The sequence below is a fragment of the Silurus meridionalis genome, chromosome 1 (genome assembly GCF_014805685.1).
Source record: "Silurus meridionalis isolate SWU-2019-XX chromosome 1, ASM1480568v1, whole genome shotgun sequence".
Classification (NCBI taxonomy): domain Eukaryota; kingdom Metazoa; phylum Chordata; class Actinopteri; order Siluriformes; family Siluridae; genus Silurus; species Silurus meridionalis.
The window spans coordinates 11,403,274-11,423,556 of NC_060884.1; the positions used below are offsets into that span (position 1 = coordinate 11,403,274).

Genomic DNA, 20,283 nt, shown 5'->3' on the forward strand with positions numbered 1-20,283 from the left:
CTCTGCAGCGTGTACCTCCACCTCTCGAGGCTCTTCTCAACCTGCTCCCTACTCTCACCACAAATCACAATATCATTCTCAAACATCATAGTCTATAGAGACTCCTGTTTGAGTTAATCCGTCAACTTGTCAATCACCATTGCAAACAGGAAAAGGCTCTGAGCCGATCTTTGATGCTGTCCCACTTCCACCTTGAACCAGTCTGTCGTTCCTACTGCACACTTTACTGCTGTCACACTGCCCTACTAAATGTCCTGCATCACCCTCACATATTTATCTGACACACCTGACTTTCTCATACAAAACCACAACTCTTCTCTTGCCACCCTGTCATATGCTTTCTCTAAATCCACAAACACACAATACACACAATGCAAACAAATCCATACCTCTACTGGTATGTCATCTGGTTCAACCGACTTTCTATTCTTCATCCTCTTAATTGCAGCTCTTACTTCCTTCTTACTAATCCTATCCACTTCCTGCTTCACCATCTCCATATCATCCAACCTTCTCTGTCTCTCAATTTCCTCATTCATTAACTGCTTAAAATACTCTCTCCATCTTCTTAACTCTCAACACTCTCCTCACTAGTCAACACATCTGCATCCTTTTTTGCTGTAACTTGCAGCACATCCTCTTATGCCTTTTCCTTAGCTTTTGCCCCATACTTTTCTCATCTATCTGCCAAATTCAATTATTTTTTGCCAACCTCTCCTTATGCTTTCCTGCACTTCTTTATTCCACCGCCATGTCAATTGTGTTCCTTTCTATTTTCCGATGTCACACCAAGTACCTTTCTGGCTTTCTCCCTTATCACTTCTGCAGTAGTTGCCCAATCATCCAGCACCTATTCACCACCACCTAGTCCCTATCTGACCTAATCCCTGAATCTCACACTACAGTATTCCTCTTTCCGTTTCCTCCATCTTATTTTTTCCACTCCTCACTTTCCTCCTCTTCTTCTTATCCTCTAATGCCATCCTACAAACCACCATCTGATGCTGTCCAGCTAAACTGTCTCCTGCCAGCGTCCACCTGTGTGCACCTTCCTCCACTCTTATACGTCACCCTATGACCCTTCTTCTTCTTAAAATAAGTGTTCACCACTGCAATTTCCATCCTTTTAGAAAAATCTACCACCAAGGCCATTCCTACCATCACCTCCTCATCACCACTGTTCCCCCTTACCAACATGCCTATTGAAGTCTGTCCCAATCACTAATCGTTAATTCCTAGGTACACTCTTCACGATGTCAACTCACTCCAGAATGTTCTCTTCCCATTTAACTTCCAGCTTCATGTTCATCAACCTATTAGCACCCTACTCGTCCTTCTGTATCACCTCTACCTTCAATGTTCCTGGTCTTACTCCCTTTTCACTTGGTCTCCTGAACAAACAACATATCTACCTTTCTCTGCTCAAATCTCTAAGCTCCCTCTCACCCATTACCAGTCATAGTAAAACATTTAAACTGCCCACCCTAACCTCCACACTCCTCCTTTTCCTGCTGTCATTGTAGATGTCTTCCCCTCTCCTTCTCCTCCTTTGGCCAACAGTAGCCCAATTTTAACCGGTTCCCTGTTGGCTAACAATACCTGCGGTTGGTGGTAACCCAGGCCTTGACCGATCCGGTAAAAAATTCTGGTTCATGAGCGGCATCTTTAATTTGGCATGTTTTACGCTGAATGCCCTTCCTAACGCAACCCTCCCCATTTATCCGGGCTTGGGACCGGCACTAAGAGTGCAGTGGCATTTTGCAACCCTAATGGCTGGGTTAGGCATGTTTCTGATATATTTCATAATGTATACTATTCTCACTGATCGTACAAAGTTGTATGGTTACACGTGATCCTAATTCCACAGCTTAACCTTAATCTTTTAAGCATCATTGCATTATCAACCAACCACATGCCAGCAGCACATTGCGTAAAACCATGAAGACACCCTCAACAACTTTACTTAACATTCACATCAAACATCAGATTGGGGGGAGGAATAGTACCTCAGTGACTTTGACCATGGCATTGTTGCTTGTAACAGATGGGCTGCTTTGACTATTTAACAAACTTTAAATCTCCTGGGATTTTCATGCACAATAGTCCCTAAGATTTTACACATTATGGTGTGAATAAAAAGAAAAAGTTCTAAGGGCAGAAACACCTTGTTGATAATACAGGTCAGAGGAGAATGGTTAAAGCTGACAGAATTATTTTACTGTAACTCAAATAATCTCTCTTTACAACCTAAAGTGAGTGAAAAAGTGTCTTAGAATTCCCAGCATGTCAAACCTTAAGGTGGATGAACTACCACATCAGATTCCTCTTCTGTCTGACAAGAGCATACAGTAAATATGATGCTATAGTGGGCACAGGCTCACCGAAACTAAACAGTTGAAGACTGGAAAAAACATGGCAGGTTACTCTGTCAGAATGTTGATGAGGACATTTAGTCAGGGGAAAGGTGGTAGCTTTGTGGTTAAGGCATTGGAATTTGGATCTGAGAGGTTGCAATTTCAAATCCCTGCCACACCAAGGTGCCACTCTTGGGCACTTGAGCTAGACTTTAAACCCCATAGCTTCTCAGTTGTATGTAGTAAAAAAAAATAATTTGCTTGATTTTATGCATTGCACTGTTGCCACATAATTGGCTAATTAGATAATTACATGTACTGTATGTACAGAGGTACAAACATTCCTAATTGCGTGGTCAGAGAGTTTATTCTGAGTGAATCTAGTTGGGTTTCAGACAGGGCTCTTCAAATAGTGTAATTAAATTCAGTTACTTTGTGCACTACCAGCAGTGTGGATAAACCGCCTAATCTCTTGTCTGTACTGAACAGATCCTGACTCTAGTTTTTGTCTCTTGTGTGACAAACATTGGCCTTTTTCAGTGAGTCAAATTTTTGACTCAACAATTGCCCAATGGGAATAATGAACACACTTTTTAAAATTTATTTATTTATTACCAGATCTACAAATATTCAGTTCAGTTTCAACATTCATTTTGCCCTCCTTACCATGAAAAAGTGATGCAACTTCATCTGTTTTAGTACTGCTTCATTTGACCTTAGAGACTTAAAGAGTTCTGTTTCCTGATGAATAGTAAGGTTCCCCTGCCCTCTCTCTGCACACCATGCTGCTTTGCTATTGATTATTTCTTTGGCCAAAGAGAGCATCCCACTCTCCCCTTAGGCTCCCACTATCCTCATGGGTAGTATAATGAATCTCACTTCTGGGGATTGGATAAAAGGAGCTGCTTGACATTTATTTCCCTTATTGATTACTGGTTAGTTGAAGAGGGAGTGGCAACTATAATAGTGCACTATTTCTGCCAGATTCAATTACCTTCTGATAAGGTAAGCCTTTTTTACAGTGATTTATTATTATTGTTTTTTTTTATATATATAAATTATTGGTCATTCCAAGGCACCTGATTGGTACTATAATAAAGTTTTGCTATATACTCCAGGCCAAAAAAATGGCAAGCAGAAAAAAAGCCAGAAAAATAATGCCAAGCAGAAAAAAACAAACAGAAAATGGCAAAACCTGAAGCTGTTAATGGTCTTAGCAACAAACTATTACTCAGGAAATTCGAAAGAATTTAAATACTGTAGACCTCTCCCTATTCTTTAAGTCATGCTTCAATGCATGAGCTTGTTATCAGGCCATTGACACAGCATTGGGTGTGGCAGATAACAAAATAATAGCAAATCTTTTAAAGGGGGAAAAACATTCTAGAAGTTAATTTGGCCCAGACAAAATTTTACAGAATTTCCTTTGTTCTAGTTTTTCACAAACAATACACTGCAGCAAAAGTAAAGAGCAAATGATACCACAGGTGCATTTGTCCAATAGTTTTTTCTTGGTTTTTTTTGCCAGTGATTTGTTGTTAAGACCGTTTAATACTAAATATTTGTCCTTTTGGGGTTAAAGAGTAGGAATGTAGCGCTATAGTGTTTTTATGCTTAGCACACAGATTTGCTTGAAGTTCATTAATGACTTTGAATCAACATTACTTTTTAGCTGTCTAATAAGGTTGGCTAAGGGCTTAAAATCAAAATGTCGAATTTGCTGGTTTCAACCTCAACCTCATAGTTTTATATGAAATAAAAACAAGACACAGAGAGCATCCCACAGTCCTAGCTCCTGGGCTAAATTGTTTGACCTTCATGTCTGGACTGATATTAATGTTCTTCATTACAGAGCACCTGGACATGTACAGGCACTATAGAGCTGCCTGGCTTCTTCTCAAATCTACGAGCCAAGCCATACAGATTCCATCCCAAGACCTCGTTAATCATCCTTAGGGCCTCACTATCTCAGACTCTGAACCTTTCATACTGTTATTGTGAGCTGACCAAGTCCTTTTTCTACCTCCTACTCCTCTGTTGCAGTGTAGGACATCTCTTTCTTTCAGCAGGGACTCTCATTAGGTGATGCTTTATCCACCACCCCCAGTGAATCCTGTTTTCTTCGCCTTCCCTTATGCAGTTTGTCTTATTGGACACGATGACTCTTTTTTTTTTGACTTGTTAAGGCCCAGCTGTTTGTTTGAATCCTTACAAGCTTCTCAGTCTTGTAACACATATGAGATTTATTTGTTTTATCAGGCCAGGTGGGTAACAGCTGCTTGCAGTTTTTTGTCTGTGTGTTAATTTGATGTGCATGAATAGAGCAGAAACAAATTGACACTGGGGATGATGTTTTTAATTGTAAAGATTAGGGCGATGTTTGATAATATTGCTGATGTGTCGCCACCAACGACAGCTGACCCTTGTGTTCTTTGCTCTCTCCAGCCTCATGCTGTTTTATCCGTCCCTCAGTCACATTCTCCCTCAGGGGCTAATCCCCCAGTCCATGTGGTGTTTTCACATGCTTGCTGTACACTGAAATCGATTTCACATCACTAAAACAACAATCAGCCTCTGTATATATTCATAAAAAAATATGTTGTGTACCCGGTCCAAACTGAGCACTAGTCTCCAATTCATCACTGTTGTTTAGAATAGTATTATAATATTAATTATACATTTATACATTTGAATCATAGCTAACACATTAAAGCGGTTAAAAAACTAAACACAGTCCTATTCAATAATTATAATATTAGTCTGAAAATGGCTTCAGGAAACAATAAAGGCAAAAATTATGAATGTCTATATATCTGCAAATGACAACAGCTGTCCCAGGATAAGTTATTCATTGTATTTTTAGCATATACATGTTTCATTAGAGTAGTGACATATGTTTCCTCTATTTTAATGAATGTAAGGGGCAATAGTTTTTAATTCAAAACAAAACAAAAAAAATCTTATTATAAGTCATGCTGTTTGTAATGTTATACCTATGTGTTATTTTATAGATCTAGAGAACTTCAAAACCCAGCAGAGGAGTGCTGTAAATGTGAGGGAGGGCCAAGGTGTTGTTCTGTTATGTGGAACCCCGATGCATTCTGGAGGTAAGCTATTAACTGAAATATATTTAAAGTTTAGCAAAATTGTAATTGATTGGTCATGAATGTTCTATCTATGTGTCACTGTCATTACAAGTATGGATCGTTTCCTGGTATGAAATATGTAATGACAGTGGCTGATGTGTTTAAGATGTTTCGGAAGTGCCAAAATAATGGATAACAATTGAAATCACTGCTTAAAATCAAGACAAAAGCAAAACAAACAGCCATTATTTTGCACCTTAATGTGTTAACTGTGCTTCATCATGGCTTAGGTCTGAGTCACAGCTGTTGTACTTTACATGTTCAGCATCTTCTTGGCCAGCTGATGGAACTAAAAACTGGGACTGTTATTCAGACATCAGTAATTAGAGAGGAGTTTTAATAGCCTAAATGGAAATGACAGATCAGCGGTGTGAAACATTCATTTCAATTTGAGATTGTGACAATTATGGGAACAGTTGAGACTTCAGAAATTAGAAGACATGGGACTTGTTTCATAGGACAGCAATTAGGATTTGTAGAGATAATTAGTCTGTGATTAATCATGTGCTTAGTTAGAAGACAGGAAATCCAGGATGTGTACCACAATATATTGAAAGTATAGTAGTGGTTGTGTTTGTATTTATTTCAAAAGCTCATAGTAGTAAAATCATCTCAGTTAGGACACAAGAGATGAAGTACTATATGGTGTCAGTTATTTTGTAATCACTTTGCAAAGCAAATTAAAGCATGTCTGTATATATTTTCTTTTCACAGCACTGCACTGGTAAAAGCTATAGACCTCCTATAGCTTTCTGCAAATCCAAGCTCTCAGTCTCCTCACGTATCAGTTTTCTATTTATTACTTCATTTAAATCCTTTTCTTTTCAATTATCCTCAAATCTGTTGGTAAATGGAAATACACTCTCTGACTTGGAGGCTCAACCCAATCAAAAAGTAATATATTTCTCAGCAGAACACATTCCCTGCTCCAAGCAAGCAATCGATAAGTTTGTCATGTATGAAATGCAATGGAGACAGTTTAGTTGGAAACACTGCCACGGGCTACTTTACATTCTTAACCTGAAGACTGGTATAAATGTATGGCATAAAAACTTTAAAGGAGAATTGGACCACGGACATACCAATCATGTTAATTATGTTTAGCATTTAATTTATCTGTAGACAGTTATAAAACAGATAATCAGGTACTTAATAATGTTTAGAGTCACTTTGTTTTGGAGAAAGCTATCATATCATCTGGCATGTTATCATAATTCTATTACTATAAAACTATTCTATACTATACTATAAAATTATAAAATACTCCCAATATTTTACAGTAGTTGCATTTTTTTGACTGTTGTAAACCACATTTCAAGACTCCATTAGTGCAGATGCAGGAAAAAGACAAATTTATACTACTCCTACTGAAAATAAATAATCTTTGTCATGCCAGTACAACCGAACAATTCAGTCCAAATGTGATGTATATGAAGTTACTTTTATTCACATAAAAGAATCTAGTTTCTTCTTCTTCTTCTTCTTTCGGCTTCTCCCATTAGGGGTCGCCACATCCGTCTCCATACCCCTCTGTCCTCTACATCTGCCTCTTTCAACCTAACTACATGTCTTCCTTCAACACATCCATAAACCGCCTCCTTGGACTTTCTGTTTTCCTTCTTCCTGGTGGCTCCATTCTCAGCATTCTTTTACCGCATGTCCCTCCTCTAAACATGTCCAAACCATCTCAATCTCGCCTCCCTCACCTTGTCTCCAAAACGTCCTACATGCGCTGTCCCTCTAATACACTAATTTTTAATCCTGTCCATCGTCGTCACTCCCAACAAAAACCTCAACATCTTCAGCTCTGCTACCTCCAGCTCCACATCCTGTCTTTTACTCAATGCCACTGTCTCTAAACCATACAACATCGCAGGTCTCACCACAGTCCTATAAACTTTCCCTTTCACTCTCGCAGATACCCTTCTATCACAAATCACTCCTGACACTCTTCTCCACCCACTCCACCCTGCCTGCACTCTTTTCATCACTTCTCTAACACACTCTCCATTACCTTGCACTGCCCTCCCTCTCATTTACACACGTACTCTGTCTTACTCCTACTGACTTTCATTCCTCTTCTCTCCAGCACGTACCTCCACCGCTCTAGGCTCTCCTCAACCTGCTCCCTACTCTCACCACAAATAACAATATCATCTGCAAACATCATATGGAGACTCCTGTCTGACCTCGTCCGTCAACCTGTCCATCACCACTGCAAACAGGAAAGGGCTCCAAGCCGATCCCTGATGCAGTACAACCTTCACCTTGAACCAGTCTGTCGTTCCCACTGCACACTTTACTGCTGTCACACTGTCCTCATACATGTCCTGCGCCACCCTCATGTACTTCTCTGACGCACCTGACTTGCTCATACAGTACCATAACTCCCCTCTTGGCACCCTGTCGTACGATTTCTGAAAATCCACAAACACACAATGCAACTCCTCCTGACCTTCTCTATACTTCTCCATCAACATTCTCAAAGCAAATACTGCGTCTGTGGTGCTCTTCCTCGACACAGATGCTCACAGATGGTCAACTCTTCTCTCAGCCTGGCTTCCACTATGCTTTCCCATAACTTCATGGTGTGATTGATCAACTTTATTCCCCTGTAGTTATTGCAGGTCTGCACATCTCCCTTATTCTTAAAGATCGATACCAGCTCCTCGGGCATCCTCTCACCTTCCAAAATCTTGTTAAACAATCTTGTCAAAAACCCCACTCCCATCTCACCTAAATATCTCCATGCTTCTACCGGTATGTCATCTGGTCCAACTGACTTCCCACTCTTAATTGCTGCTCTCACTTCCTCCTTACTAATCCTATCCACTTCCTGCTTCACCAACTCCACACCATCCAACCTTCTCTCTCTCATTTTCCTTGTTCATCAGCTGCTTAAAATACTCCCTCCATCTACTCAACACACTCTCCACTGACTAGTAAACACATTTCCATTTCCATCCTTCATTGCTCTAACTTGCAGCACATCCTTCCCAGCTCAGTCCCTCTGCCTGGCCAATTGGTACAAATCCTTTTCTCCTGCCTTAGTGTCCAACTTCTCATACAGCTTCTCATATGCCTTTTCCTTGGCTTTCGTCACATCCCTCTTTACCTGCTGCTGCATCACCTTGTACTCCTGCCTACTTTTCTCATTACATTGTCGATCCCAATTCTCTTTTGCCAACCTCTTTCTCCTTATGATGTCCTGCACTTCTTCATTCCACCACCACGTCTCTTTGTCTTCCTTTCTATTTCCAGATGTCACACCAAGTACCTTTCTAGCTGTCTCCCTTATCACTTCTGCAGTAGTTGCCCAATCATCCAGCACCTATTCACCACCACCGAGCCCGTCTGACCTCTTCCCTAAATCTCACACTACAGTCTTCCACCTTCAGTTTCCACCATCTAATTCTTCTTTCAGTCTTTACTCTCCTTCTCTTCTTCTTCACCTCTAAAACCATCCCATAGACCACTATCCGATGCTGTTTAGCTACACTGTAGCCTGCCAACACCTTACAGTCTCCAATCTCCTTCAGGTTTCATCTCTTACATAGAACATAGTCCACCTGTGTGCACCTTCCTCCACATTTATACGTCACCCTATGATCCTCCTTATTCTTAAAATAAGTGTTCACCACTGCCATTTCCATCCTTTTAGCAAAATCTACCACTATCTGCCCTTCCACATTCCTCTCATTAAAGCCGTCTTCCTTCTTTCCTTCTCCTCCTTCAGCCAACAATAGCCCAATTTCCACCAGTACCCTGTTGACTAACGATACCTGTGGCGGTCGTTGTTAACCCGGGCCTAGACCAATCCGGTATGAATTTTGCTTTTGTGATCTGCATATTTGATTTAGCACATGTTTTAGCTGCCCTTCCTAATAGAACCCTCCCCATTTACCCGGGCTTGGTACCGGCACTAAGAATGCACTGGCTTGGGCATCCCTAATCGCTGGGTAAAAAAGAGTCTAGTTTGATTAGTTTTAAATCACCACCAGATATGAGACACTCTAAATATATGTTAGACTTTCTCTCTCTCTCTCTCTCTCTCTCTCTCTCTCTCTCTCTCTCTCTCTCCCTATATATATATATATATATATATATATATATATATATATATATATATATATATATATATATATATATATAAGCTTATGCAGATACCTTCAGAAGATCTTTAAAAAATGATATGATAACTGTGATATGAAAAATGATAACTGTGACTTTAACTAAGTTTTAATATTTTACGCCAATGTAAGAGCACAATAGAAAATAGCCAGATTGGCTCATGCTGCTAGGAAGGATACTGTAACTCATATAATCACTATTTACAAATGTGGTGAAAAAAAAAAGCAAAAACATGGTGGTGGATGATTTAAAGCAGATTACATCAAGTAACACTATAATCAGCCAAGCTATCATGGGTACAGACTTAAAAAAATTGGACAGGTCTCTTTCCAGTATTCAAATGTCTGGTTTGCAGTGTTTCATTTTATGCTCATATTCTTGTTCTTGGGTTCAGGAGTGGAATTTGATGTGTTCTTCTGCTATTGGAACTCATATACCGATGGATGGAAATTGTGATTAGATCAATTGTTTGGTCATTTTGAATTAACAACTAGATGTTTATGGTCACAAGGGTGTATTTTTGGGTGTATTTCTAACTTTAAGTACTGTTGTGTCATCTGCATGATTTTATGCGCTATTGTCACATGATAGGTTAATTAGACGACTGGAAAAATTTGCCTATTTGTCTAGGTGTTCCTAACAAAGTGTACATTGGCTCTATGTATTTTTTACCATGAACCATATTGCTGTTTTTTTTTCTAATGCCTTTATCAGTCAGTTTCTTTTTGCACATGGTCAGATCACCTCAAGTTCAGTTTTTGTCATTTGTATAACCTATTTAAAAAAAATACGCCTAAATTTATAAGACTATGAAGTGTGAAATTGTTGGGGCTTTTTTGACGCTTTTAACATGGTGTGAAGCAGATTGTTTATATAACGCTGTTCTGCGCAGAGCTTCAATTCTATTTTAATTATACATAGTTAAAAAAAAAAAAAACAAGCAAACTTATTTTTTAACTCATTAAGCTTCATGTGTGGGCTTGTGATGTGATGAGACATAATTAGTATGTAGTAGTTTAAAAGCTTTCGCTTTAGTTGATTTAAAAAAAAAAAAGAAAAAAAAAATGTTGTTTAGCTGGTTATCATGCTGTGGAATTCAGCATATTACAATAATACACCAAATGTGCTATCTGTTTGAACTGTATGTCATTATGCCTATACTCCTTATAGACAGAGGTGTAAAGAATACTTTAAAATTATACTTAAGTAAAGGTACTGCAAAACTGCAAACATTACTCCATTACAATTTCAAAGTGACCAATTCCAATATGACTTGAGTAAAGGTTTAAGATTATCTGATTTGTATAGTACTTGAATATTTGACTCATACAGTATTGAATGTAAGCTCAAGAATGCACTAGTCCTCAACACAAAGGCATATGATAGTGAAAAACCCAAAACAGTTGATTTGTGAGGTTTTTTCCTAAAATACAAATCAAGATGTACACCTTAACACTGCATTAAGCAAGATCAACACAACAGCCTTTTCATCATGCTGGAATGAAACCAATAAAAGTAGTAAAACTATTTTTAAAAAAATTAACAAATAGAATTACGGTATCTTTCACTTAGTAGAAGAACCATTAGTATTTAATGAAAAAGGAAAATAACAGTAAATAATTTTAGATGAAGAAAAAATTATATTCAGAGCTGAATGTGATTTGATGCAGCTCTCAGTCTCAGAGAGGGGCAAAATGTTCAGAATTTAGTTCTTTCTGGACTAAAAATGAGGGCAGCACTGATAAAAAGTGCAAAATATAAGTGGTGAAATTTAATGGAGTAAAAATACATCAATTGAATTATACATTTATTTGATTAGAGAATAAATGTTGCTTCTATTTTTTATACTCAGTAAAACTAGAAAAAATTACTTAAGTAGAGTAACAAAGTACATTTACTTAAATACTTCACACCACCTTTACATCAACAATGCTTTGGGAACGTTAAATCATGTGTGTAATCAGTCCAACGAGCGCGACATCACCGGCGGGGTGACATCACGACCAGGAAACTATAATAGCACATGCCATGGAGACAGCGCTAGCTTCTTTTTGTTCAGGAAGCACTCTGTGTTTGTATGTGTCTCTTGGTAAGCAGAGACCATGTCATCCTTGTCATCATGTAACGTTCATTAGTCATGAGTGGCCGCTCAGCCCAAGGTCTATGGTAAGAAAACCATTTCTCGTGGCACATCAACTGCCTGGAGATGCTGGCAGTGCTTCTCGCATTGAAGCATTTCCTCTCAGACCTAAGGGGCCATCATGTGCTGGTCCAAATGGACAACAATTTGGTGGTCTCCTACATCAACCAAGGTGGCATGACAGATCCTTCTTTGGGCCCAAAGGAAGCTGCTCTCACTGAGAGCATTATACATCCCGAAGCCATTGAATCAAGGAAGGGACGCACTTTGGAGGCAAGGGCCGAAGCCTGGGGAATAGAGGCTCCACCCAGAGGTGGTGGAACAAATATGGAGAAGATTTTACATAGCACAAGTGGACCTGTTTGCAACTCAAGAGACGTTTCACTGTCCCCTCTAGTTCTTGCTTACTCACCCAGCCTCTCTTTGGCTGGACACCATGGTACAGGCTTGGCCGAGGCTCCAAGGTGCCCTCAGCTGTCCCACGACCAGTCGTGCTTCAGGCATTCTATCTGCCTCCTTTTCAGGCCCCCGACCACTGGACATATACGTCCACAAAACTGCCGTTTGGAGAAAGTCGCACCAGCTGTTTGTCTGCTAAAAGGGTTTTTCTGCCAATATGCAGACTCTCAATAGGTGGATTGTGATTTAATTGTGATGCACCCTAGAATCAGTGATTTGATATTGCAGTATAAGGCTTAGCAGATCTTATGTTTTTGCCCAATATAAATAGACTTCCTGGTGTACATTCTTAAACACTTCCATTCCTGCATACTTATGCGTTTATTTAAATAAGTTTTTCTGAAAGATCTTTTCACGTCTTTGCGATGTAAAACACTTGGAGTGAAGATAATCACAGCAGTGGCTTATTTTCTTTCTTTCTGTAAGCCCTATTTTGACTGCTCGCTCACTCACTCGCTTTGTTAGTAATGGGAATAAATCCCTTTTTAGAACAAATTCTGCAGTTAATGACAAGAAAGCCACACACCTTGATGCATCTATCAGTCATGTCTACTTACCAAAAGAATTAAATTCCCAGGTTTTGACTTTGATTTGGGGTTTTTTACCCTGCTTTTCCTGTGGATGGCACAGATGCACTAATATGCCTTGACAGTTTTCTCTATCCTTCCCACCTCTGCCTTTTTTCAGAGGATGGGATAGGTGAGTCAACCAGGCGTGAACAAGGCCAAGAGAACCAAGGCTAGTGTCCTGAGAATGGCAGTGAGGCACTTTTAATCTAGTTTGTTTCGCTCCCTTTGTCCTGTCCCTTCTGAAAAACTGGTCTGTTTACTGAGTCCTGTCTGCCCAAAGCAAAAGCAGAAGTGTGGTATATATGCGTCCCAATCAGAAAAATAACAATGGCCTGTCTAAAGGTGTCAGTCATTTAATATTCAGGTTTAGGTACTCTGCAATTATTACACACTGTCCATCAAAAGTTTGGCAGCAACCTCGAGAGTTATTTGACTTTTTTTTTAAACAACCTCAAACACACCTCAAATCCTGTCAAAAATAGAATGGCCTTGTCACCTGACCTAGACCTGGTCATGCTGTTTGGGGAAAAGTCATAATAAAATGTCCAACCAGCCCTAAGGAGAACCACAGGGCAGCTCTGAGTGTTGAGGAAATTTTTTTCCCATTATAGCTTTTTATACAGATTTATACATTTAAATTTATTTGAATTTTTTTTCAATTTTTAATGTTATTAAACACAAAAACCAATGATGTACGTGCAATTGAAAGGTGGTGAAGCATGCAGTTGTAAACTTTTTTATTTTTTTAATTATATATATATATTTTGCCAACTTTTTTTGTATATTTGGTGTCGAAAATTCAAAATCGTGTCAGATTTTAAGATTTAATTCTTCCTCCAAAGTGATATTGACCTGAACACACTAGCAGTTTAAGACTTTATGCTTTACATTTCTATCTCTTTTGTTCCCAGAACTTACATTTGCTTGGGTCTTCAATGAGTACCCAAACTTTGTCCAGCAAGACAGCAGACTCTTTGTGTCCCAGGAGACTGGAAACCTGTATATTGCAAAGGTGGTACTGTCTGACGTAGGCAACTATACGTGTGTCGTCAACAACAGCATCACCAAGGATAAAGTGCTGAGTTCACCCACTCCTCTAGTGCTGAGAAACGATGGTAAGATCTGTCTACAATCCAGTCAATCCATATGAATAGGATACAATCTAAGATTTTAAAGGAAGATGCCTTTTCAAAAAGGTCTTTTTTTAAAGGTTGCTTGAAAGATGTTTTTTTTTCTAAATGCCAGGCCTTTGAAGGCTGAACTGTTGCCTTTTAGGGAAGCTAACATCTAGCCCTGACAATGACACACAGAGGCCACATTTCCATTTAAGATGGTTGCTAGTTTATAGCATGAATTATCTAAATCTTTCATAGTCCATTTGGGTGTTTCTATTTGTTTATTTATTTTCTCTGGACTAACTTTGCCGGCACTATCTTTCTAATTGTCCTCTTGTTGTTTGAACAAGAGGAATATAAAGAGCATATGTCATAAATCATTGACATATGACACAGTATGTATGTGTTTGTGTGTTGTTTGCCCATCACAGGTGCAATGGGAGAATACGAGCCCAAAATAGAAGTTCATTTTCCAGACACTGTGCCTGCTGCGAAAGGATCGTCTGTGAAACTAGAGTGCTTTGCCCTGGGGAAGTGAGTTTGAGTGTGTGTGTGTTCGTGTGTGTGTGTGTGTGTGTGTGAGTGAGAGAGAAAGAGAAAGAGAGAGTGTGTGTGAGTTATCTACTAGTAATGTTAATCTGGAGCTCACATCCCTATCTGGATAACGTACTTTTAGCCCTTATTTATACACTGCTGCAGGAGCTTTGAAATTCAAGATCATTCCTTTAGGTCTTTTTCGAAATAAATTAGCCATCTGTGAGGAGGATTTTCTTAAAAATATTTATATTTTTGTGTATATAATTCTTTTTTTGTTACAGGATGATTCTTGTGTTAATGGCTGCTTTTTTCACAGCACACTAACAGAAAGGATTTACCTCTCAAATAGTGCAGAAAATTAGCCGGATGCATCTTCTTTGGAGACACGAGGAAAGGGGCTCATTTAGCTAGATAAAAAGCATATTTTCAAAGAAGACGGGATTACAGTCTTTGAGAGAATAAATAGCAATATCACAACAGTCACAAGTGTTAAACAAGATCGATTTATAGCAGAATCTGTAAGAGTGGACACAATCTTCAAAGACAACAATTGGGAATTTAAACATGTGAACCACTTGAGACACACCAGCAGGTTCCTATCTGTAAACAGTTTTAAACAAATTAGTTCTTTCTGTCTCTCTCACAGCCCAGTTCCTAAAATCAGCTGGAGAAGAACCAATGATGTGCCATTTCCAAGTAAAGTCAAGCTGAGTAACTCCAATGCTATTCTGGAAATACCCAGATTCCAGCAGGAGGACACAGGAACATACGAGTGTGTGGCAGAGAACAGTCGAGGAAAGAATGCAGCAAAAGGTCGTCTCTCTTTTCATGGTAAAGAATTGTTGTAACTTGAAGAAAAGAGTTTATGAGTAACAATACATTTACCATGTTTTGTGTTTAGGAAATCATGGGTACTCAAGCAGGGGGGCAACTGCAGTGCTGTGTTTAATAAGCCTTTCTACACTTGGATGACATTTGCATTTGAGTTATTTAGTATTTTTTGCTCAAGGTTTCTTTTAGCCTTAAGCCAAAAAAGTAGCAGACAAAAACTTTTCTTTTGGCGCTTTTTCCTACTCATGCACAATGGCATGTTATGACAAGCTTCCACTTGCATTATGATGCATAGGTCTGAATGTGATGAGTGTTACCCCTACAGAGCCATCTGGGTTATAACTTAGAGCAAGGTCATGTCATATCAAGTCTGTCAAATGACTTCGAGACTCAAATACTAGCTATGATGTTGCATGACACACATGATGCAGTTGTAATGATGCTGTCATGGATTAGGACATCAATGACATGTCCTTCTAAATCTTTAGACTTAGCATTAGCAACAACGTAGTGCAATACTCAAGGGGGAAAAGTGACTGCATCTTTGCCCATTCTTAATAACATCTAATAACCTCTATTAGTCTAATTGCTTAACTTACACCAACTAATAACTAACTGTTAATCTAATTGGATGTCATACACCCAGAGAAAGTGCAAGTCTGACATGTATTTTGTCTATTTACTGCTTCCAAAGTGAGATGCTAATAAGAAGAAATCATAAGGGAATTTTGGGGCTTATTCAGGTTCTTCAAAATAGGAGATTATTTTTAAAATGCAATTATACCTCCAGCATTAATTGAACTCACAGTCGGTACACAGGCACCGCAGGGCGTCTGCCAGGCACCCGGATAATAAGGCTGCAGAACGAGGTCAGAGGATTTATTTGTGTGCTGAAAGGACAGAGCGTGCCTTTGGTCTGATAGAATTGTCATTCTGTCTGGAGAGGGGGGGGATTTCATTTCAATAGCCCAATTCATAGCCATTATGCTTCTGTGAAATGAGCAGCTATTGTGGGATTTTTTATTTTTTATTATTATTATTATTCCGATTCCAATCCCACACTGCTGGAAAATATCCATTTGGAAGTGAAAACTCCGTAGCATTGAATGGTGAAGAAAGAGACCACCTAGGGGAAGTCCTTGTTTTCTTTTATTGGGGCTTTTATGCAGATAATGTTTTTTTTCCCCTTACTGTATAGCATGGGACTGCAGTAAAAAGTCATAGGTTTGAAAATTTTCTTGAGAAAAATGACAGAGAAAATAAAGGACTTCTAATTGTGAGTGAATATTCAGAACTGAATTCATACTATTCACATGGTCAAAATTAATTAAAGACTCCAGTTTGAGGGGGAAAAAAGCAAATGAATGTATATATTCACTTTTGGGTGAAAGCTGTTAAGGCTCTTAATAACAAATTGCTGATCAGGAAATTAGCAAAAACATTTTATAATGTCTCTTGCTGTCTTATCAGTCTTGGTCCCATGTCATCAGCCACTTTATGTGCTGTATTAGGTATGGCAGCTAAACTTTCTTTCGGCTTCTCCCGTTAGGGGTCGCCACAGCGGATCCTCCGCACGTTTGATTTGGCACATGTTTTTACGCTGGATGCCCTTCCTAACGCAACCCTCCCCATTTATCCGGGCTTGGGACCGGCACTGAGAGTGGCTGGGGATGGTTCCCTGACCAGGAATCGAACCCGGCAGCTAAACAAATAACGAATAATCTTTCAAGAAAAACGAAATATTTTTGGAATGATTTTGTTCATCCAGACATGTATTTACTTTTGAGTGTTAATTTTACATTAAATATCAAACATCATAAGTTTACCTTTGTGTATGAGAAGACTGAATATGTGAATTTCTCTGTTTCTAGTTTGTCAGTCCCAAACAGCAGGAAAAATGTCTGTGGAAATGGTGACACAGGGGCTCTCAGGAGTGCATTTGTGTAATTCTTGCCTGATTTGTTGTTAAGACTTTCTGCCAGGTGGAGGCAAATATTTTGCCAAGACCCATTAGTTTTTCACCAACCTGCATTTGTCTTTTTGCAGCCAAGCCTCATTGGCTGCAGACCATGACGGCCACAGCCTTGTCTATCGAGGAGAACTTATTTGGGAGTGCAAAGCCAATGGGAAGCCCAAACCCTCTTACAACTGGCTGAAAAATGGAGAAACGCTTATGTCTGAGGTACAGTGCATCTGCTAAGGGTAAAGCAAACTATGAGTTTAATTCTAAGTGTTTTCAAGGTCAGCAGAAACAACTGGTTTCATAATTGCAAAAATTCCATGGCCCACGTAAAAAAAGAATGAAAAATGACTGCTGTGAGAAAAGCAATGAAACAAAATGGGATAAATGAACTAAGAGAAACATAATGGGAAATAGCTATTAGGAGAATCTGATGTCCAGCGATCATTCAGAGTGTCTAGACTACTTTCCTAATAGCTCATACATTTATTTATGTCAACTTTATTATTGCACACATCAATTCTCGTATTCATTAATGGATCCAAAAGTCTTTCCTTAGAGCTGTGGGGATGAGGAGGGGAATGCACCATGGATGGTGTATGTACATCACGCACATCCATTTATACTCTCATTCATTCCCAGGGGCAATTTAGTATAGTCAGGCTTTATACAGTAGGAGAAAGTTTCAGGTCAGATGCTCCTGAAAATATAGTAAGAACACGTTAAGCCCTGCACTAATGATAACCTAAACTCAGTAAAATATTGGAACATTTAGCTATTTTTTATTGATTTGTTCCAAGATTTTACTTGAAACATATGATATATTGTATGAATGAACACAAGCATATTTATTTTCACTCTAGTCACACAGACTACTGTATTTTTCACAAATATCTATTAGTAAATGTTATAAAATGTTTTGGGTTTTTGGGGTTTTTTTTTTTGGTCCCCATGAGCCTTTATCATAATGTAAAGATGGTGACAAACTGAAAGTATTTGTCCTGTATTTGGACTGGGTCTGTATATATTTGTATTTTAGTCTGTATTTAAACTGGGAATTATCTCAATGTTTATCCTCTATCTTACTCCATGTCTCTCTCTCTCTCTCTCTCTCTCTCTCTCTCTCTCTCTCTCTCCCTCTCCCTCTCTCTCTCTCTTTCTCTCTCTGTCTTTCTCTTTCTTTCATGCTTGTATTGTGCTGACCCCTGGTTTTTACAATGCCTAATGGGCTTAAAGCTCAGCCCTGCCATTAGCCTCTCCTGTAGTTCGATACTTTTTTGACCAATCCCTATCACTTTCTGACCGATCGCTCATAGTAAGATGAATTGCTTATAAGTGGGCCACAGCTATTGTCAACACTGCTTTTCTGTCCTTCAAAGCTGAGTGTCAGCATTTTTTGTTCCCCCTAGGCCCCCACGTCCACCTTGAATCCAACATGGCTCTATAAACCAAAATCAAGCTTAGGCTATAGTCTAAATATCTATATAAGATTTGAGTGGAACTATAATTATAGAGTATCTCACTTTATTTTTTCTCTATATTTTTCTTTTGACGTCAGCAGCAATAACTACACCCAGTTTTGTTACAAACATTTTTTAATACTAAAACAGAAGAATCTTTGAGTATTTTATTTTATTAGATTTATTCTCAAAACATTAACCTAATTCATATTGATACTGATGCTGTTTTTCAGTATTATACTGTTTGTAGACAACATATGACATACATGTACACTTTTTATGTGTGCATTTGTTCATGTGTGTTCCCTACAGGGCCGGGTGCTCATAGAAAACGGCGCTCTCAGCATCTCCTCACTGACCCTGTCTGATGGAGGAATGTATCAGTGTGTGGCAGAGAACAAGCACGGAATCATTTATGCCAGCGCTGAACTTTTGGTGCTAGGTAAGTTCCGGTCTGCTAAAAGAAATTAGACTAAATCTCACTGTATTGAAATACTAACTGAATTGTCATTCATAGTGATTAAGCATGTCATTGTATTAATGGCAACTAAAACATGCTTTGATTTCATTTGGATTTTCATTCAAATATCTATTAGATTTCAGTCACATTCAGGATCTCTGTGATCTATCAGTTTTGTAAGGCTTTGTAAGATCCTTATCAAATATCTTACCTTATACCTGATTACCTTATATCTTATACCTCAGTTTTAAAAACTGCTACAAGTTTGTTACTGGCTAGCATGCTGCTGGAGAAATCAGGAAAGAAATTAAAGTTCAGGTTTTTTGAGTTGACAAATATCAACTTTAATACCCACAAATCTTTTCACCGACTCAAAATATTTTATTTCCTGCATCTCCTCTACATTTCTCCAATACAAGCCACAACATACCAAACTGACGCTCAAGTCTTCAGTGACGTTATTCGAGTGTTTCCTTTCCAACATCACTTTTTGCCTCCTATTGATTTGGTCTCTTTGACCAGCTTTGTGCAGTAGTTTTTTTCTTTCTGGAGTTCTTGTGCGTAAATCATTGAATATCGATCAGCGCATTTTCCAGTGCAACTAAATCCTACATTGCATGTTATGATGACTGATACAAGACAGCTAGGTCATCACTCAAATACAACAAAGATTCAGGAGAAGCTTCTGTAAGTCAGTGGCTTCGTTTATGTTAAATCTTTGAATTTCTAGAAGACAGAGATCCCGTTTTTGCCGGAGGCTGTTGGATATTAATTTGCTGCTTTAAACTGTTTTTATTTTATTCTCCCAACATGGCAATATGCATTTTCTGCAGTTTGAAGTCTCTTTTTCCTGTGCAGCGTCACCACCCAGTTTTTCGGAGAGTCCTCTGAGGAGCGTGTTAAAAGTTCTTGCTGGAAGTGAAGTGACTTTAGATTGCAGACCGCAAGCTTCACCCAAAGCCATCAGCTTGTGGAAGAGAGGGAGTGAGATGATCCAGAAAAATGAAAGGTAAACTATAAGGGGTAAAAGAAAAGGCTTCCAAATGGCAGCGGAACCACGTCACCCTATCATCTGGAGATTGCCTGTTTGAATCCCAAAGATGCCACAGCCATCTGTGACC

The 20,283-nt window shown here is 38.9% G+C and overlaps 1 protein-coding gene across 1 annotated transcript in view; it reads left to right on the forward strand.

Moving 5' to 3' along the window:
• Positions 1 to 20,283, forward strand: part of cntn3b (contactin 3b) — an 80,992-nt gene that overhangs the window by 30,160 nt on the left and 30,549 nt on the right. Inside the window, 8 exon segments of the mRNA XM_046856155.1 lie at positions 5,366 to 5,461; positions 13,711 to 13,914; positions 14,346 to 14,448; positions 15,098 to 15,282; positions 17,329 to 17,379; positions 17,382 to 17,464; positions 19,015 to 19,144; positions 20,021 to 20,171. Coding sequence (XP_046712111.1) covers positions 5,366 to 5,461; positions 13,711 to 13,914; positions 14,346 to 14,448; positions 15,098 to 15,282; positions 17,329 to 17,379; positions 17,382 to 17,464; positions 19,015 to 19,144; positions 20,021 to 20,171 — 1,003 coding nt within the window.